Below are 22,304 nucleotides of genomic sequence, written 5' to 3'. Positions count from 1 at the left end.
CATATCTACAGCCCTGAACATGTAGACTGGGCCGGCCAAGAATTCTTCAGTGGATTCTACTGGCCCATATCTACAGCCCTGAACATGCAGACTGGGCCAAGAATTCTTCACTTGGCTACTGGCCTGTATTTACAGCCCTGAACATACACACTGGGCCAAGAATTCTTCAGTGGACTCTACTGGCCCATATCTACAGCCCTGAACATGCAGACTGGGCCAAGAATTCTTCACTTGGCTACTGGCCCATATCTACAGCCCTGAACATGCAGACTGGGCCAAGAATTCTTCAGTCAACTACAGGCCCTTATCTTAGTACAGCCCTAAACATATAAGACTGGGCCAAGAATTCTTGAGTTATTATGTCAAGAAAGAAAATACCAACAGTGTATTATATTCCAAGCAACATGGATTTATTGTATTCTGGGAACCAGTATTAAATTAATAATTCCATTATAACACAAAACTACAATATGAGAAATAATTGAGGTGATGTTTATTCTTGTTTTGTCTTCTGTGTCTGAAGTATAATACAGCATACAGTACTAGGAGGGTTGTCCACACCAGATTTACCAATCAATTCTACACACCAAGATAAAACAGCATCTGAAAAAAATAAAATGCTAAAATGATGTAGGCTTGGTGTCTCACTCATGTAACACGACATTTACAGCTAAAATGATGTAGGCTTGGTGTTTCATTCATGTAACACGACATTTACAGCTAAAATGATGTAGGCTTGGTGTTTCACTCATGCAACATAACATTTACAGCTAAAATGATGTCAGCTAAAATGGTGTAGGCTTGGTGTTTCATTCATGTAACATACCATTTACAGCTGAAATGGTGTAGGCTTGGTGTTTCACTCATGTGACATGACATTTAATACACACCCTCAGACAACTTCTAATGCAAAAGAAATAATTACATAGGTACCATGCACAGTGGAGATGTAGAAGTAGTCAAGTTGATTATGGATTGATTATCAGTTGGAAAATAAACAATTGTCCATGTGTAATGTTTTCATTAGAAACCTGTTTCTAATGAAACATCACCTCACGGCATTTTCATCACTACTTATTTTTACTAATTACCAGACTGGTACATTGTATTCATGTACAAGAAGGCATTTTAGTCACTACTTATTTTTACTAATTACCAGACTGGTACATTGTATTCATGTACAAGAAGGTATTTTAGTCACTACTTATTTTTACTAATTACCAGACTGGTAAATTGTGTTCATAAACAAGAAGGCATTTTAGTCACTACTTATTTTTACTAATTACCAGACTGGTACATTGTGTTCATGTACAAGAAGGTATTTTAGTCACTACTTATTTTTCCTAATTACCAGACTGGTACATTGTGTTCATGTACAAGAAGGTATTTTAGTCACTACTTATTTTTCCTAATTACAGACTGGTACATTATATTCATGTAAAAGAAGCCTTAAGTCACTACTTATTTTTACTAATTACTAGACTGGTACATTGTGTTCATGTACAAGAAGGCAATTTTAGTCGCCACTTTTTTTTTGCATTTTTCTTACCAGCAAATATTTCCACATGTATAGTATTTAACACTACTTTTTATAGAATATACAAAACTCACGTACCTTGTATACAAATTTCACACAAACACTTGATTTATTTCTTAAGAAGTTGGTGACGAACAACGAGGAATGGAGCAGCAAATCCAGAACCAAAGAATATTGTCATGACCCCAAGTAATCTCCATTTGTTCTTGATTTGAAATGGTAGATTCTGTAGAGATAAAAAGAAATAAAGTCACATTATCTGTGATGGAGATTTATAGCTCTGACCTTTCTCTACCCACCTAGCCTTTCGCTAACAGTCTTGCGTTTAGTGAAGCTTCAACGAGAAGAAGGCACATAATCTTTTTGGAACTTGGGTTGTTAATTTTTCCCACTATGAGAAGACATCAATAACGTTACGTTACCACATAATTAGAACTAAGGGATGCTCACAAAATGTCATGCATGCAGGCTCAATAAATGAACTTCTGTCATGGGGGTGGAGTGTGGCATCAATGACTTCACACTGCGGGATCTCACCCTTTAATATTTTACAGACAGACCTAGGAGTAGGACAGAGTGACCAACTGAGAGTGACTGTGATGAATACGAACCCTGCTACAATGAAACTGAAAGTTTACTAAACTCAACATGTCTACAACTTGCAATAAATCATTAAATGTTTGCAACAAACTTCACAGAAATTCACTGTTCTTGCATTTACGTTACAAAATCAGCTACAGAACTTCACATTAAAAGTTGTTGAAATGCAAAACTTCATTATTACTACCGTAAAGACTATAATGATAAAAATTTCACGACGTGAATATGAAAATGGGTGAGGTGGGTAAAAAACAGTTATGATCAACCGTACGACCTTGTTTCACTATGACCTCTGCAAATAAGGCTTCACTGAGGTCACAATGTGTATGGTTCCTCGACCTCCGGCTTGATTTCAAAACATTTTGAACTACTACGATTTTTAATAATCATTCGATCACTTGAAATCGCAGATTCTCTCCGGAAAAATGCAGATATTGTAATCGCAAAATCGACCTCAACTTCAGTCATGTAACGAGCGTACGACTCGACTGCAACCGGCACGTACGCCAAACACGCCGGCCGGCGATTACTAGTGAAATTACAGGCCATGTTTTAAGCATGATCTCCGCTGTATAAAACATTTTAAAAAAACGTCATATGAAAGCATGTGGTTAAAGCAACTATACTTACGCTACCAGGTCCTTCTGGGTATCCTCCAAGACGAGCAGCGGAGGTTGAAAAGCGACGAGCAACTATTAGTCTACCGAACGCCATCTTGGAAAATGCTGAAATGCCCGGATGTTGAATATCGCCAAACACGATGTACAAGAACTCTTCCTATTGGTCAATATTTCATCGTTGTAGCCAATGAAAAGGGGATTATTGAACGACGTTAGGTTACGCTAACTTTTCACCAGCATCACATAGTACACTTGTACGCTAATACTCTATTCATGAATGGCCATAATACAAAATAATTTCCAAGATTTTTAGAAAATAAAAATGGAGATTTTGCCTCAATATCTAGACTATTTTCTGTATGTGTTTTTAGATAGGGATATCACTTGGCCACTTAATGTTGTCACGCATTGGGGGCAAAGTCTACGGATGATTGGCTGGCCTATCTTTTCAAAATTTGCTAACTTTTACAGGGATGGGCAAAATGTCAAAAGTGGAACTTTTTTGTTTGTCTTACAGTGGTTTGTCAAATTGTATGAACACTCTTTGCTGGGGACACAAGAAGCAATATTAGAAGCAATCTGATTAAAATCCACTATTTTACCTTCGTTATTTTGCCTGAATTGACCTTCGTCAAGTTCGTGGTACATGTTTACGTTTTTATCCTATAGAGGCGATCAGGATAAAAACGTAAACATGTGCCAAAATTTTAGAAGACCCCATTGTAGACCAAAATACATAATCACCAATATGAAAGTGTTAACCATTTACAAGGGAAATTTCGAACTCGTCGAGAAATTATTATGCAGTTCCTTCCAGGACCCCAGTTTTGACCAAACAAAATCGAAAATTGTGTAAAAGTGGACCCCATTTTAGACTCCTTATCTTCAAAAAATACAGTATCCATTTTAGACCACAGGGTGAAAAGCCCCACCCCAAAGGGCAGCACATATACATATACCCAATAAGTGGGAGTACTCTCCCCAGGGGTGGACAGAGCAGTGAGCTAAATGGCAATATATATGAAGTGTATTTGGTCAGTCACTCAACACCACGAAAGGAAGTTTTTGAGTTTCAACATCTACCCACCCTTTTGCAGTATCAGTGAATCCTTCTTTCATTCAAACCTATTCAAAATTCAAAACAGGCAATATTCTTGAGCGAAGTGAAAACTTGAAGTATTATTACCCTGGTAGTTAAACCTTTGTTTTCTAAGATAGACAAAAACTAAAACTATGATATGGAACTTGCAAACCCGCCATGTTGAATGTTGCATCATGGGAAATTTGACAATAAATACTAACCAATTAGTATTATAAACAATATTGTTACATTGTTTGTAACCACAGATAATCAATTCATAATTACCCTGACCATTGTGGGAGGTTTATTTTATTGGTAGCTCCAGATTAGGTATTATGATAACCACAGATAATCCCATAGTCCTTTGCATCTGAGCATGCTCAGTCTGGATTGCAAGTTCCCTATTGTCACGTTAATACAACAGTGATGAGCTATTGAATGGACTTTGGTCTCAGTAGGGAGGCGTCTCTGAAAACTATAGTTTATTTAGAGTTTCACGAACTTGAAGTGCTGTTTATGGGACTTCCAATGTTTACACTATGTTGATCACAGGGTGATTAGAATCACACAACAGAGGAACCGCTATCACCCACTTGTGTAATCTACCACACTGAAGAATGATAGATTTAGTTTGCGTCTATCTTAGAAATGAGAAGTCACGATTACCAGTGTCGTACTGTCACAATCACAGAATACAAACACAATAAATTGATAATATTGCTTGGGATACCTAGCTTTATTTGCTACAATGTGATAATACTACATCAAACGCAACAAAGTATCAAAAAATATACAACACTATAAAGTTGAACAGAACTATAAAGATGTACAATTACTAAAGGAGCAGTCAATGGTCAATCTGGTAGAAACCAGGTGGCAGTGAGTAAGCATTATGTAAATATATATATTTTCAACTAAAGCGAATTTCTTAATACTGTGCAGATTTTCTGTTTGACACAACCACAAACTGGACATGCTACACTTTAAGATAGCAAAGATTGAATAAGTACAGTTTCTTGCTACATTTGGTCTAAGTGAAATGAACTACGCATGCCACCATACAGACATCAAATGAACACTGCAAAGGACTTTAATTTTATTCGTCCTTCGTCCAGTGTTTGATACTCGTACTAAGAAAAAAACATTGGTGCCCAAATGTCTGTACTGAGTTGCAATACATTTAAATGGTTTATTTCATTGAGACTAAATGTAACATATAATGCGACCTTGTTATTGAAGTGTGGCATATGCAGTTTCTGAGACTTTCTCGTTGGTGTCTGCGTGGTTGTAGCAAACAGAAAAGATGAACAATATTGTGAAATTCACTGTATACTTAATTAGCTATATATTTTCTTTCATTGATTATTGAATAAACTTAAAACAAAGATCAAGATACAATCACTAAACAGCAGTGATTGGTCACCATTGCAGTGACCAGGTGGCAGTGAATAAGCATTATGTAAATAGATATTTTCACTAGCATTGATTGGCTACATATTTTCTTCCATTGGTTGAAAATGAACTGCAAATATAAACAATTACTTAGCAAGTGATTGGTTAATATAGTAGAGACCAGGTGTCAGTGAATAAGCATTATGCAAATATATATTTTCACTATCATTGATTGGCTGTTAATTGTCTAAAATTAGTTATACAAGAAAATACACAAGTACTAACTAGCAGTGATTGGTCACTATGGCAGTGACCAGATGGCAGTGGATAAGCATTATGCAAATATATATTTTCACTATCATTGATTGGCTGTTCATTGTCTAAAATTGGTTAAACATATTGAAAAAGAAAATACACAGGTGCTAAACAGCAATGATTGGTCACTATGGCAGTGACCAGATGGCAGTGGGGAAGCATTATGTAAATATATAATTGAACTATCATGGATTGGCTAAATATTTCTCTGAAATGGTTGTAGATGACAGATGAAAAGAAATGATATGGTAAGAAGATAGACTCATAGTGACAAGCCCCCTTAGGTCACTTGTTTTTTCCTTGGCTGAATAAAGCAAAAGTTGGGGATTAGATCCAACATCTGATTGCTTCAAGGACTTTCATGCAAATAGTCAGATCTTATGTATTTGCTTTAAATAGTCAGAATCACTTTCAATACAAAAATACAGAAATTGTACACATCAGGGAAAAAAACACAAAAGATAATTGTTAACAATTAATATTCATCATCTCTTTATCACTAAGTTCCATTCTATCTACACCTATCTCCCCTATCTGTTGTCAAATGGATGAACCCAAGGTTAGAAACACAATTGGATTGTACCACTATCAGAAAACAATAGGGGTGTTATGGCTGGTTTCTAACTTGAACTATGATACTCGTATTCTAAACATTTTATTAAAAATTTACTGATTTTTTCTTCTAAGTATCATGATTATGAAAATTTATCTATTGTACATTATCACAGGTTAATATCAAAAGTTTGGTACAAAATTGTAAATATTTCCATGGTTACTGGTTTCTTCTACTTGCTCTTCAGACGTCTGAGAGAAAATAAAAATGAAGGAAACATTTGTTACAAATTTAGTAAAGACACGAGTGAAATCTACTTTAACCCTTTCATGACTAGAGACGAGTTTTAAATAATATGGGGACCCAATTATATTAATATTTTCATAATTACAACAATATTACTTTATTAGGAAGAAACATTTCTTTAATTCCAGTCTAAAATGAAGTTGATACATGCCAAAAACTTACATAAAACAAGAATTTTGTCCAAACAATTTTGGCGGGAATGTTTTCAGTATTGAAGGGGTTAAAATGTCTTAAAGTGGAAATATGGATGAGAATTGGGTATTCATTTTCGAATTTTAATTCATAAAACATGTTTAGTATGTCTTTCTACTTGAAATACCAATGTGAAATAACATATACCAAGATCTTGTTTGTAACTCAATTACTTGCAGAAAGATAGTGTAAAAAGTTTGTTATTGTACGTACAACATTTTAATACAATAATTTTACAACCCATAACACCAAAGTAAAGCGTTTTCTGTATGTACCACAATCGTTTATAGCATTCATATCAAGTACAACCCATAACACCAAAGTTAAGCGTTTTCTGTATGTATGACAATCATTTATAGCATCCATATCAAGTACAACCCATAACACCAAAGTAAAACATTTTCTGTATGTATCACAATCATTTATAGCATCCATATCAAGTGTAAAAGTATACTGTTTCATTTGCCAATTGACCACATTAGAAAGGCCACATGCTAGGCTTGTAAATAAACCAATTGAAACAGTATACTTTTGCACTTGATATGAATGGTATAAATGAGTGTAGCACATACAGAAAGTGCTTTGCGGCAGTGTTACTCATTGTAATGTTTTGTGATCTATTGACTATCAAACACTGACTTGGTATATGTTATTTCACATTGTTTTTTCAAGTAGAAAGCATAATAAAGTTGTTTAGGAATTTAAAATCCAAAATAAATACCCAATTCTCATCCATATGACCACTTTAAAACCATATACCAGTCAGTGGTACATGTAACTATACCACACGTACAAACCAGGTTGAACAAGTTCAAACCAAAAATATGGTGTTTCATACCCTGATCGCTCTGCATCACATCATCTTGTATCCAATGCATTTGGTTCAGTAAATGTGAGTCAAAACTTTCAAAATTGCCATTACGACTGAACTAGAAAGACTACATTTTTTTGTTAAGAATTATAGAAACAAAATTATAAAATTATAAATTGACTTACTTTGGGTGGGCATGTACTAGTGATGGGTCTGCCTGTCCTGGTCTACCTTCTATACCCACAGCACACTAAAATTAAAAAAAAAAAAAAAATTAAATATTAAAAAATTCATAGTCTGCAACTTTTGTGTACTCGTGATGGGTCAAGCCTGTCCTGGTCTCCCTTCTATACCCACAGCACACTAAAATTAATTTTTTTTTTTTAAATGTTAAAAAATTCATAAAGTCTGCAACTTTTGTTTCATATTTAAATGAGTTTCATGTTATTTTAACAACTAAATCATGTTGAATCATCTTCTAAAGAATTACTTGACTTTGTAAGTAGAAATGTTTTGTTTGTAAGTATGAGTCCAGGATCCGTGGACATTCATTCTCACAGTGTGTCCTCCAATGATAGCCAAATTTTGCTGTTGCGAGTCAAAATGATAAAAACTGGCATTTCTTGTGAGTTGCCACATAGTAAGAGATAGGGGAACACCAAATTTTGGCGCGTCACTAGAAATTGTCAATTTGGCTTAGAGGACAGCAGGATATGTTGATTCACGTCTAGCAATAGAATTGGCTCCAATTTATGATACAGAAAATTAAGTTACAAGTTAAACTATTTTTTTATTGGGGGGGGGGGGGGCGCAGAAATGAGAGTCCCAAGTGACAGAGTCTGGGTAATCAAGACTTGTATGATAAAAACAATTGAAATTCCTGCAATTAGTATATCTTTTGGTATGAGGGGGAGTGGGGCTCTGAACATTACAACACAGTTGTCTTTCATGTAAGGAGGGGCGGGGGTGGGCTCTGAATATGAACACAGCTGTCTTTCATGTATGGAGGGGGAATGGGGCTCTAAACATGGACAAAATTCAACAACAAAGTTGTCTGGTAGTTGGGTTAGAGATAAGGAACTTCATGGTTGTTATGTTCAGGTTGGAACTCTTAAATTTTGGGTTGATTTGTGTCACTAAGGCAAAAGTAGAATTATTTTTTGTTTGTCTTACAATGGTTTGCAAAATTGTATGAACACTTTGCTGGGGACACAAGGCAAACTTGGCGTATGATAATCCTCGGATCGGTCGTAGTCGATCCTTCTTTTAAGGCATATTTAAACCAGCTCTAGGGTCTCTTCATCAGTCACAGTTGTGGTAATAAATTACCTTTCCCATATTTGTTTCCCCAAAGTTTAATTTTAATTGTATTGTTCATCAAAACAGAGATGCCAGTAACAATTGAAATTTCTACATTTGGTAATTTTTCTCCCGTATAGATAAGTACACACTACAATACATGTAATTTCTGCAATGACTGCATGTACATACCCTGGTTTCAACGTCAGTCCATTCTCCACTTTCAGGTCCATTGCTTTCTCCTTCACTTGACGATTTCCTTTTACGCGCACTTGTTGGCGATTCTTGATTCAACTTCTCAATATCGGTGAACTGTACTGAATGACCTCCACCTCGAGTAGAGAAGACATCACCCTACAGAGAGAGAGAGAGAGAGAGAGAGAGAGAGAGATATTAGATTAGGCAAATGTGAAGTTCGACATTTGTTCTTGATTTTAGACTCAGTTACTAGAGTATTTACCGTGTATTTTTGACGAAAAAGAACACCAAAGTGTCCTACCCCTTCTTTTTTAGCAAATGAGCAAACTTCAAGCAAATTCTGAGCTCGTGGAGGTTAAATTTTCAAATTCCAGTATTTTCATGGCCGTTTGCCAAGATTCGAATCATTCGAGTTGGCGATAAGAGAGAAGTAAATTCTATGGCCGTCACGGGTGCTATTCAATCGGTACACTCCACAGCACAGTGTCCTGTATCCAGCGCGATTCGATCGAGTTAAATATATATATTTCTCTGTGTTTTATAATTAGATATTAACTATCGATTCAAGATACTGAAATAATTATAAACAAGAACTTGACAGAACTTTTTGATATTGTCTTTATTCATGTTATTCAATATTGTTATAGACACCAGAAGTGTTGCCTCAAACCCTTGCTTGTATATGACAAGACTGCAAGTTTATGAAACTACTTCTCCCTGTGAATCTTGTAAAATGACAAGACTTACCTTGATGAGTTGAGTTTCTACTTCTCCCTGTGAATCTTCTTCTTGATGTGTTAGTATATACTTGTCTACTTTCAAGTCTTTCTTGTGTGGTGTGGCCACAGTTTTCTTCTTTTTAATGTTTGGCTGCAGAACAGTTTCTAAGAAAAGACAAAATAATATCATCATAAGTTTCTTTGAAAACAGGGCAATGTTTCAATTCTAAGTCATCACATTACAACATGTTGCTAAATAGTATGAACACTGAGGCACGTTTTTTTTTTTTTTTTAAGAGTGAAATAACATTAAAAGTAATTGGAATTTGGATATGAATTCGTTATCAAAGCTGACCAGTCATCCCCACCGAGTGACACAAGAGCAGCACACACACTCTTTGCCATTTTAAGTTCATCTCAGTTTCTGTCGTGAGACTTCACAATTTTTGCAATTTTCATTTTTTTTTCTTGAATTAGGGTCGGCAATGAAAAACTAGGTGGGGTCAGGTAACCAGGACCAAATATTTTTTTTTAGGCATTAACACTAAAAAGTAATGTCATGCACTCATAACCTTATGTCATGTCATAATCAAGAATAATGTATATTTTACCTGTTTCTAGCGTAGACATTGGTTTATGATCAACCCAAGTGTCGGCATTAGTAGATTTTGATCTACGGTGTCGTAGTCGCACTGGTGGAATATGAGACCGTGATGGTACAGGAGGTGGCGACTTAGATCGGTATTTTGAACTGATGCCACTCTTTTGACCATACATCCCTCTATCAGTGTTAGGTGTTTTCCCCCTGGGTGCAGGTTTTGGTCTAGTGGGTGGTCGACCACGCCTAGGATCGGGTTCTGATTCAGATTCGCTAGTGAGAGCGTTGGCGCCGTCCACGCAAACGATTTCTTTCAGTTGTCGTAGTTTTTCGTCCTTCACCCAAATCTTATTCTGCATCTCCATCTGTTTCGCTTTAATTCTTTTCTCCTAAAAATTGTATTAAAAAATACCATTAATTCTCGGTAACTGTAATAGCATTTTACCTCACGCTAGAGGGTCCAAATAGAACAAGAAGGTTGACTTATTCTCAGTACCTACAATAACATTTTACCTCATGCTAGGAGGTCAAAATAGAACAAGAATGTTGACTTATTCTCAGTACCTGTAATACCATTTTACCTCATGCTAGGGGGTCAAAATAGAACAAGAAGGTTGGCTTATTCTCGGTACCTGTAATACCATTTTATCTCATGCTAGAGGGTCAAAATAGAACAAGAAGGTTGACTTATTCTCAGTACCTGCAATAGTATTTTACCTCATGCTAGAGGGTCAAAATAGAACGACTGGGGCAACTTATTCCCACACGTACGTGCCTACAGTAATGTATGTGTAGTGTGTGGACTGGAAGTTATGTCAATCAAGATATCGAATAGACATATTTTTATGACAAAATTAAGTGGTAGAATTCTACTGCAGGTGCTGTGAATTATGACAGACCTGGTTATAACTTACAAATTCTCTGCCCATATTTTAATGACTTACTCATTGTACAACCCAAACAGTATTGAATCACCTGTGGGAAAATGTATTGGTGTAGCTGTATACATAATACGGAACACGAAATAAAATAAAATATTTACTTACACATTCCTTCTGCCATCTATCTTTCTCACTGTCCATTATTCCTTTCATTGCCGACTGCACTCGTCGTTTCTCATCTCGGACTTTCAGCAAGTCTTTGTTTTTCTGACCAACCTGAACCGAACAAGAAAAATTATCATTTAATTTAAAAATACCAAAATATTTTCACTGGACGAGCAGACTACTAATAAACAAATCACAGGTCATTTCAGTAACCAATCACACTTGTATTATTTGACCATGTGACAGAAGCTGGCCAATCATCTCAACATGTGACAACTTTTAGCCAATCACCTGGCTCAAAACAGTAACATGGTCATGGGATTTCTTGATTTGACACAAGGCACACAATTGGCCTAATCAAACCATTAAATAAACTATTTAGTTAAAATTGACTTCTTATGTTCTTATTCTGCAAAACTGTCTATTGTTTTAACATGTGACAAACACACGGCTAGCACTTTAGCCAATCATATTGCTCATATATGTCAAGTAACCAATCATGAATCTCCAAATACATCACATGACAGACATGTGACATGGCATTTTCCCTGCTCTATTTCACTAATTTTCAGCATATGAAGGGTTTGATAGACTTAGCCAATCACATTGCTCATAAATGCCTGGTAACCAATCACAAATCTCTGATACACCAAGTGACAAGGTCTTTTATTTGACCACATGACAGGACCGTGACAGACTTAGCTAATCATATGACTAATAAATGTCTAGTAACCAATCACAAATCCTGATTGAATCAGGTGACAGACACATAACAAGATATTTACCTGGTTCTGTAAATCTCTAAGATCTTGTTCATAGAGTTGAGTTTGTCGATGTAGCATGGTATTGGTGGCTTCCAGATTTTTCATTTTCTTCTCAAGTTTGTGATATTCCCTGTCTTTTGCAGACACTTTAGACTCCAACTCCTCATTCCTTGCTCTCAAGGTATCGTGTCCGAGTCTCAAGTCTTCATGCTCTCTTTCAAAGTCAACCAAAAGCTGTCGGAAAGCACCCTCTGGAAAAACAAGAATTATACCAAGTTGAACAAAAAATATGGAATACATCCTCTGGTCGTTCTGTCACAACAAGACGTGTTTCCGTCGCTGATTCTGCTGTGTTCCAAATGAGTCTAAACGTTGAAAACTACCTTTACCTTCCCCAATTTTTCTTCGATATTAGTTATTACTGGCACTGGTATAATAGGAAACTTGCAATCCAGACTGAGCATGCTCAGACGCAAAGGACTATGGGATTATCTGAGGTTATCGTATTACCTAATCTGGAGCTACCGATAAAATAAACCTCTCACAATGGTCAGGGTGACTATGAATTGATCATTTGTGGTTACAAATATAACAATATTGTTCATAATACCAATTGATTAGTATTTATTATCACATTTCCCATGATGCAACATTCAACATGGCGGGTTTGCAAGTTCCTTATTATGTTATTCTTCAATATTCTTCTTCGTTCAGCTGGAAAATACTTCTGACCTAAGGGTTGTCACTACTTGTCTAGCGACTTATATTGACAAAAGATGCCCCCCCCCCACCAATGACAGGGTTTTAAAAAACCATGTCACTGATTGTGCGATGGCGACACAGTGCACGATAGCTGACAGACATGAAGTGTGATAGCTGACAGTGGTTTCACTACTCTGATACCAACTACTGTGTTATTATAAAATAAGCTTACGTTTTCTTCGAATGTCATCTAACAGAGTGTTTCGTCGATGCAGTTGTTCTGTCAGGAAGGCAATCAAATTTCTTAATGTGGAGTCATCGCTTGCATCAGCAATCTGTATTGAAGAACAAACAAATATGTATGTCATGTGACTGACATGTGACAGCCTTTAGCCAATCATTTGACCATGTGAGACACTAAGTCAAAGAAAGACAATATGAATTTTTATAGCAAAGTCATCATTTGCACCAGCTAGTCGTAGTGAAAAAACAATGCGCATAACATGTGACAGTCGTTAGCCAATTATTTGACCATGTGACAGATACTATGCCAATCACAGAAAGGTAATACAAATTCTGAGTGCAAAGTCATCACTTGCATCAGCTACCTGTAGCGAAAAAAAACAATGTGCATATCATGTGACCGACATGTGACAGCCGTCAGCCAATCATTTGACCATATGACAGACACTAAACCAATCACAGAAAGGTAATCTACATGTAATTGTTTATTGTGGAGTCATTGCCAATCTGATGTAGTGAACATGATTCAATTTCTTTATGTATGTCCTTCCGATATTGTTGTTTGCTTTAGATTTTATTGTTCTGAGTATGAACGCCTCCTTCCTAGATATAGGAATACATTTTCCTACAATGGTTTTCATTCAGTTAAAATGCACTAATTTGAGATTGTCTTGGAATAGAATTAAGATATAAATGTGAACACAATTGTATGGCAGCCGCAGAATTTTAGAAAAAGTCGGACAAGAACAAGACTAATCCTATCCGATCCTTGTAACTCACTTCACTGATAAGATAAAATTAATGCAATGGCCAAGGATTGAATCCTACCCCTTTAAATATGACTTACCTGTAATGATGGGAATTCAGGCCATGAACATGGTAATGGTGGTAGTGGTGGTATAATTGCATTATCAATGCCTTCTTCTTGAAACTTAGACAGTGCTTCTTTGTACATTTGATTGGCTGTCAAAACAAAAACAAAACAACAATAGTAAATAGAATATTACTAGTATGCTGACAGGTAAAATTCTAACCAAGAAATAGCTGGTTTTTGACATTTGATTGGCTGCAAATACAAAAACAACAATTGTAAATAGAATACAGTAAACCTAGATATTTTCACTACCAGAAAATTTTGCATTTTTGGAGTCTTCAGCAAGTTGTCAAAGACTAATTTTTACTAATTACTAGACTGGTATATTGTGTTCATGTACAAGAAGACACTTTAGTCACTACTTATTTTTACTAATTACTAGACTGGTATATTGTGTTCATGTACAAGAAGACATTTTAGTCACTACTTATTTTTACTAATTACTAGACTGGTATATTGTGTTCATGTACAAGAAGGCATTTATTTTAGTTAATCCAAGATCAAATCGTACAGCCATGGGTCTGTTGACTTGTACTTACCTCGTCTTCTACCAGGTGTTAATCCAACATCAAATCGTACAGCTGTTGGTCTGTTGACTTGTACTTCTTGGGTTACCTCAGCGAACCTCATAACATGCTGATAGGGGATAGATAAAAACAAAGTTGTCTATCAATCAAAGACAAAATTACTGATTCAAGGAAAAAAGCTCTCTGGGGACTGAATTACTTGTTGTCTGCCATCTTGTCATCACCAAAGTCATGGTTTTAGAATAAGTTCCTAGAAGAGCCCTACGAATGTTGCCATAAAAGACACTTGTCACTACTTCCGGTCATGTTTTCCAAGTCAACACACTGCATTATGGCAATATTTGGTTTGAGGCATGATAACTGACATAACAAATCTTGAGTGTGATTGGTCCATTCCATTTCCAAACAACATGTAAGCCATGATATGATTGGTCCATTTCAAACACTAAATCATGATTGTGATTGGTCCATTTCAAATACTAAATATTGACTGTGATTGGTCCATTTCAAACACTAACTACTATTGGTTGTGATTGGTCCATTTCAAACACTAAATCATTGTGACTGGTTCATTTCAAACACTAAATCATTGTGATTGGTTCATTTCAAACACTAAATTGTGACCGTGATCATAGATTGGCTTGATCCAATCATGCAAATTATACAATGATATACGATAGTGAATCTCTCAGCTCAGTGTATGTCTGGAAAATTACATTTTTACCGAAAAAAAAAAGAGGAGAAAAAAGATGTATGCATGGTTTTGACTTACAATATTTTCATCATAGTCGACAGCTGCCGGGTTAATACAAACTACCATCCTGACTTTACCCTCACCATCAAAGTAATTCTTGAATAGATGTGTCACTTTACTGTCACGGTAGGGCACCATCTATAGGCAGAAATGAGAAATGTTGTTACTGCAGGGCTCGAAATTAACAGTAGTCCTGCGTCTACAGACTTACCACATTCTTGTCATGTGACTACCATAATTTGTAGCTGGTAGCCCACTCAGACTACAACTAATTATGTGATGATTTAAAGGATGGAAGATTTACAGACAGTATTTTTTATAACACATATTTCCAATAGATAGAGGAATTTTGTTTTCAGTTCAGGAATATAGGACTAGAGGTCACCGTCCACTTGGACTATAAAAGAAAAAGGTAATTTCAAACCAGTCTGGTAACAGACAGGGGTAAATTTGATAAACAGGCATAGTTCCAATACATTGTAATATAATTTTGGTGGAGAACTCAGGTAAGTTTTACATACTTACCGCCCTTTAAAAAAAACATGGTATTTTAGCACAATTCCATAGTGCTATGTTACTGTACAAAATACTCAGCACTTTTCTGTTGATCTTTACATCGTATATAAAGAACATGATTGTGTCATGAGTTATTAAGTAGTCTTACAAGAACACACACAACACTGACCTTATCACAACCGTTTTGTTGATTTTCACGTAGTGTTTCGATACAAGACCGCAGCGTCATGAGTGAAGCATTGATGTTACCCGCTTCACGTAATCTATCACCGGAGTTCTTAGTTCTATGGGTTCTTTCACTCCCTGCTAGATCTACTAAGGATAACTGGGACATACAAATCTGATCTTTATCCTGAAAAAAAAGAAGCAAAGATGCCAACTGAGGATCAAAAACTAAAACTTACAAGTAACACTGAAGTAAAGCACTTTCTCTATGTGATGCACTCATTTATAGCATTCATATTACGAGTAACACTGAAGTTGAGCACTTTCTCTGTGCGTTTATAGTATTCATATCAAGTGTAAAAGTACACCGTTTCAATTAGTTTATTTACAAGCCTAGCATGTGGCCTTTCTACAACCCATAACACCAAAGTAAAGTGTTTTCTGTATGTACCACAATCATTTATATCATCCATATCAAGTACAACCCATAACACCAAAGTAAAGTGTTTTCTGTATGTAAAACAAATGATTATAGCATCCATATCAAGTACAACCCCTAACACCAAAGTAAAGTGTTTTCTGTATGTAAAACAATCGATTATACCATCCATATCAACTATAAAAGTATACTGTTTCATGACCACCTGAGAAGGCCATGTGCTAGGCTTGTAAATAAACCAATTGAAACAGTATACATTTACTTTTACACTTGATATGAATGCTATAAATGAGTGTAGCACATAGAGAAAGTACTTTACTTCAGTGTTTCTCATTTTAACGTTGTCAATTAACAAATGAAACACTGCAAGTACTCGTGGAAATACCTCGAGTACATCAAACTTGCACTCACGCATCATGGGGTTGTCATATTATTCATGTTTTAATTACCTGGACAACTTCTTCTCCTAGTGAGTCCAAAGGTGCTTGTACCAATCTGATGTTAAACACACTATGACTACGACTTGATTCACGGTTTAGTTGGGTGTTGGCGACACGTCGTCTTTTCTGACCTGTTGAGTAATACAAAAGATAATTGTGTGCATCAGTGGCATGTCAAATCGGCTTAGAGGACACACTCACCACATAGTAAGAGATAGAGGAACACCAAATTTTGGTGCATCACTAAAAATTATGTGCATCAGTGTCACGTCAAATTGGCTTAAAGGGCACATTCACCACATAGTAAGAGATAGGGGAACACGAAATTTTGGTGTGTCACTAGAAATTGTGTGCCTTAGTGGCACGTCAAATTGGCTTAGAAGGCACACTGCTGTTGGTGGTAATTTACAAGTTACATGTAGCACAGAATTCTGTTTTACATAAATCCATGTGACTATCGGTAGATGTGAGCAGATAGCATCTAAGGATAATCTTACCTCTAAGGAAGATATCGTACGCGTCATCCATACTCTTAACTTCAATTTCTGTATACACCCACTTACATACTTACATGTACATATTATACATGTAATAATAATCTTACCTCTAAGGAAGATATCGTAAGCGTCATTCGTACTCTTAACTTCAATTTCTGTACATCCACTCACATACATATTGTGGTTGTTATCTTCACGCAGAATCTTAGACTGGGGTGGTCTGTTGATAGAAGTATAAAATATCAGACTATGTAAGGAACAAGAAAGTTTGAAATTTTATCGCAATCTTTGAACTGAATTATCTAAAGAGGAACGACATGCCAGGCAATTTGTGTATTTCTACAAACTTGGTCTTCCGGATCTATACAAAAATATTATGGCTCACATGCTAATTTTTATGTAAATATTATGCAAATGTCATGCTAATTAGGTGTACTGGATTACTATGGAAAAAATTGCAATAAACTATAGCTCCATGCACTCATAAAATATTGTAAAATAAAATGAAAATGAACATGCACCCACAGCATGTAGTAACACTACACTATAGAACAGAAGTGTAATACACCCATAGAACAACACAGTATATAGCACCACCACACTATATAACAGAACAGTGTAATACACCCACAGGACAGTATATAGTAACACTGCACTATAAAACAGAACAGAACACAACCTACGTCATCATATATTCCTGTATTCTAGTTGTAAACCTTCAGTTTGTATAGTGAGCAGAAAAAAGAAAAAAAAATACATAGAAAATCAATTGTGAAACCTGTTAAATTCTGTTTTCACTCGCATTGTCTGAGAAAAATGTACCTGATCATAAAAATTGCTGGTCAAATGCGCTATACCCTAATAGCATATGGTAATATCGAAGTGTGAAACCCGGGAATTTGACATATAACGATGGAAAATGTACCTATAACTAATTTTTAAAATAAATTCTCGAAAAGTAACTGGCAAAAGATTGCGGAGTGGCCTGTTATTTTTGGAAAGCTACTGGCCCTTTACATATCTACACTAAATCCCTCTCTCTCTCTCTCTGAAAACATCAGTGTAACCATGGAAATTATAATTACAAGAACGATTTAGATAGATAAGAAACAGGCTTCTCACAGACCAGTCAATACAAATATAAACAACATCATCCAACCCCTACTGATACACAGACACACACACACATCCTCCTGTAGGAACAAACAAGCTATTGAAAGTTATCAAATTGCAGACTTAGATTTTGACATATACAAGTGTATTGATTCAAAGTTACAAGTGATATGTGTGTCCACATACAGTGCCTGCTTGTTGGCATGAATAGGTGTTGTTTATATTTGTATTGAGTGGTCTGTGGGAAGCCTGTTTCTTATCTAACTAAATTGTTCTTAGGAACATAAAAATGTGTATGATATGCAGTTGTTCAGTGATCCCTCAACCTTTTACCTGTAATTTGTATTACTTCATCAAACATAAATTGTTATCTCTCCCATATTTTTCCCTCTCACAATAAACTTCTCCCTTTATACTTTTCAATTACTAATTTATGTAAGAAATATCACATATAACGTTCAAATGAATTGGATTGCCCTTAGCACTTGCATGTTCCTGTAATAACGGGAATTGTGGTGAAAAGGGGTTAAAACAAAAATTCCACTGAGCTGTGAAAACTATCGTCTCTCTGTGTGTAAAAATATGTATATTACTGTATTAGAATGGATGTGTTTAGTTTTCCTCTGTCTCTGAAATGAAAGTACCTTACCTGGGATTGATGGCGTCCATCGGTGTGTCTTCTAACAAGTCGTACACGTAGTTGTTGTAGATTTCGATGTACGACACAAAGACTGCGTAGTTGTTATCCTCTTCAACTTCGTCTATCTTTGTCGTGTCGGGAACACGAGTCACTCGCACATCGTCACGACACCTACAAGAAAAACATGAGTAGAGTTTTGACAAATTCTAAATGCTGAAATACCATTCAAGGACGATCAGTGTCACACAAGCTTGAAATAAACAAGCCTAGTTCATTAAGGGGGAGGGGGTCTGGTGTCAATGCAATTGCTGAACTTCATTTTCGCACATCATAGGTATGTTATGCAAATTTCAATGATTGAACAATGAATATTCATGACCCCTAAGACTTAGAGATTATTACCTTCAGTGGACACATCATAGGTATATTATGCAAATTTCAATGGTTGAACAACAAATATTCATGACTCCTAACAGCCTATTACCTTTAGTGGAAACATAGGCCATAAAAAAAATAAACAAACGTGCATTTTTTTTACCTTGATCTTGGTGTTGCTGGCGTAGAGGGTGGATTAAGTGGGATTATCAAATCTTTCTTTTGTCTTTCCACCATAGCATCGGTCTCAGTCTGCACATCAAAACCGTTCATTCTGTCTGGCTTAAACACCTATTATGAAATGGAACAGGCCAACATTTAACACCTGCTATGGAATGGAATATGCCAACATAAACTTATACACATTTAATAAAATATTCCAACGAAAAATGTAAATCATAGGAGAGATTTGACCAAAAAGTTCGGTTTCACCTAAATCCGAAAAATTTTATTCTGCAAAGAAATTAAGAATTAAGACAGACAAAATACATTGGTCTAACACCGATTATCTTGTTCCTTTGTCCAGAGAAAGCCCTACATTAATCATTAGACAGAAAACTTACGTATTTCTTAGCTTGTAGGTCATCAATGCTATTAAACAGTACATCCAGACACCTTGGTAACACACCGCCATCCTGTGGACTACCCGTCACCGTGTAGGTTTTACCTGAACCTGTTACTCCGTATGTAAACAGTAAACCTAATAAAAAAAAAAACCCACAAATTTACCATTTTATGAATTCAGTTTTATGCAAAATACAAACACTTAGAAAAATCTACCTTACAAATATTTTTTTCTTAATATAGAAAATACTACACATTATTAGAAAACATCATCTGGCTTCCTGTATAGTATGTAGCCCATAGAAATTATATTGACCAAAAGTGGGGGAAAATATGATGCTACACTTCAGGTTACATGTAGTGGCAGAAAGCCTCTCATACACATATACAGCTGGATTCTCAAAAAATTAAGACCACAAACATAACATATTCAGCGAACACTGAGCTGGTTTTAACACAGGGGTGAACAAATCATTTTGTGAACTGCTGGTCCCCGGACCAGTACCTTAAAAATTCCAGTGGTCCTGCTGAAAGAATTAGTGGTCCAAGGTCCCGCTAATGTGAAACATTAAATCTTACATATGAATCTGTATATTCAGATGACTTTTTAACATAGTTATTAACAGTAAGGTACTGGTCCAACGGACCAGACAAGGTACAATTTGTGTGGTCCGCCCAAAAAAATCGCTAGACCCGGACCCAGGACCAGTGGATTTGTTCACCCCTGTAACACCTCACCAGTATGTGTTAGCAACTGGAAGGGTTAATATCTGCATTAGTCCTATGTTAACACCAGACTAGCTCAGTGCTGACACTAACACCTCACCAGTATGTGTTAGCATAGCAGCTGGAAGGGTTAATACCTGTACCAGTCCTATGTTAACACCACACTAGCTCAGTGCTAACACTAGGCTGACACTAACACCTCACCAGTATGTGTTAGCATAGCAGCTGGAAGGGTTAATACCTGTACCAGTCCTATGTTAACACCAGACTAGCTCAGTGCTAACACTAGGCTGACACTAACACCTCACCAGTATGTGTTAGCAACTGGAGGGGTTAATATCTGCACCAGTCCAATGTTAACACCAGGCTAGTTCAGTGCTAACACTAGGCTGACACAAATACTTCACCAGCATATGTTAGCAACTGGAAGGGTTTCACACCCTTGTATAGAATCCTTACCATTCTTTCCTCTAATCAAATCGTTGACCAGTGGGTAGCAAACGTGATCAAAGAGAGCTTTTTGTGATGTGTCGTCAGGAAAGACGTACTTGAACTTGTACTGCGTTTCCTTGTAATGTCCACTCTTGTAAGCGATAGAACATTGTGGTGGTGCTAACTGTACAGTGGTACTATTAATTACTTCAATACTCTCCTCGCCATCATCTTCATCTTTGGGTCGGAGACGACAATAAACCTAAAATTCAAAATACAAATGTAGATGAAACATTATAACATCGGTTACTAGCCTTATCTAGATGTATGATGTCCTACCTAAGGCAGTCTTCAGTATACTTGAGTTTGATAGGTTTGTGTATCAGGTATTTGTGTAAATGCAAATAAAAACAAAGCCAGCTAGAAATTAAAATGCTGAATGACCAGACCATTCTTACCCTCACCCTCATTATCACGATGATTTGAAATCAAAGGGAAGGATTTCGAATATTATACATACATAATATGTGTAGCGTTGAGCTGTGACTTTCAGAGATAGATTTTTACCAAGTATGTTTTGTCCTGACAAAAGACTATCTCGATTCAACTTCAAGATGGCGGATATGAAACCATATCAATATGACAATAACAAAGTTCAAAATTGACGTAGGGTACATTACGATTACCAAATTCTATTATTCTTGTAGATTGAAGCTCCGATTCACAAATAAAACAAAGACAAAGGGTCTGGTATGTATGATGTACAGTCAAAGAATATTCCGTACGTGCCTCACCAACTGTAATCGGAGATAGTCTGAATAAAAATGAAGGCTCGTCGAAGTCGAAGTGACGCACTGACAATGACATGCATGACTGACGCAGTGACGGGAACTCGAAATGGTGGGAAGTATTTCTCAAATTTATGTTTTTTACAACTTGTGAAAAGCCTAAAGGTTTATAATTACAGCAGATATTGTGGTTCGGAAGTTCACACACAAAAACTACCATCTCTCATACCTCAACTGGGTCTTTAGCGTTGCTTGCGATTTTCCTTGGAGTTTTCTTGGGTGTCTTGCCCCGGCTGTGGAAGAAAGAAAAATCAGTACATTTCACATATTCTAAAGCACAATTCGACCGCAAATCAACTCAGAAGCATCTTCGTATACTTACGTGGGCTTCATGATTACAAACTTTTCAGGTATTCGATATTTTGGCAGTGAAATTGAATTTGAACGCTGATTGCGGGAAACAACGTGTGTTGTATTC

At 36.2% G+C, this 22,304-nt stretch overlaps 2 protein-coding genes across 2 annotated transcripts; both read right to left on the bottom strand.

Annotated features, from left to right (window-relative positions):
* Positions 1–397: 397 nt before the first annotated feature.
* On the bottom strand, positions 398–2,857 carry LOC144450268 (cytochrome c oxidase subunit 7C, mitochondrial-like). Its single transcript, XM_078140865.1, has 3 exons — positions 2,768–2,857; positions 1,616–1,763; positions 398–603 (listed from the first exon to the last, which is right to left on the bottom strand). Exons 1-2 carry the CDS (start codon positions 2,849–2,851, stop codon positions 1,647–1,649), a joined length of 201 nt encoding a protein of 66 aa, XP_077996991.1. The 5' UTR covers positions 2,852–2,857; the 3' UTR covers positions 398–603; positions 1,616–1,646.
* A 1,780-nt stretch (positions 2,858–4,637) lies between these two features.
* LOC144449983 (kinesin-like protein KIF23) lies at positions 4,638–22,219 on the bottom strand. The gene is made up of 21 exons (XM_078140549.1): positions 22,209–22,219; positions 22,056–22,119; positions 21,066–21,300; positions 19,880–20,016; positions 19,477–19,607; positions 18,951–19,115; positions 17,872–17,904; positions 17,296–17,408; positions 16,701–16,822; positions 15,817–15,999; positions 15,150–15,269; positions 14,390–14,486; positions 13,824–13,939; positions 12,966–13,068; positions 12,053–12,282; positions 11,268–11,378; positions 10,235–10,610; positions 9,652–9,788; positions 8,899–9,060; positions 7,593–7,657; positions 4,638–6,349 (listed from the first exon to the last, which is right to left on the bottom strand). The coding sequence occupies exons 1-21, from the start codon at positions 22,217–22,219 to the stop codon at positions 6,331–6,333; spliced, it is 2,730 nt and encodes a 909-aa protein (XP_077996675.1). The 3' UTR covers positions 4,638–6,330.
* Positions 22,220–22,304: the final 85 nt, after the last annotated feature.

The sequence above is a fragment of the Glandiceps talaboti genome, chromosome 19 (assembly GCF_964340395.1).
Source record: "Glandiceps talaboti chromosome 19, keGlaTala1.1, whole genome shotgun sequence".
In the NCBI taxonomy this organism is placed as follows: Eukaryota; Metazoa; Hemichordata; class Enteropneusta; family Spengelidae; genus Glandiceps; species Glandiceps talaboti.
This window is presented reverse-complemented; position numbering and strand designations above follow the sequence as displayed.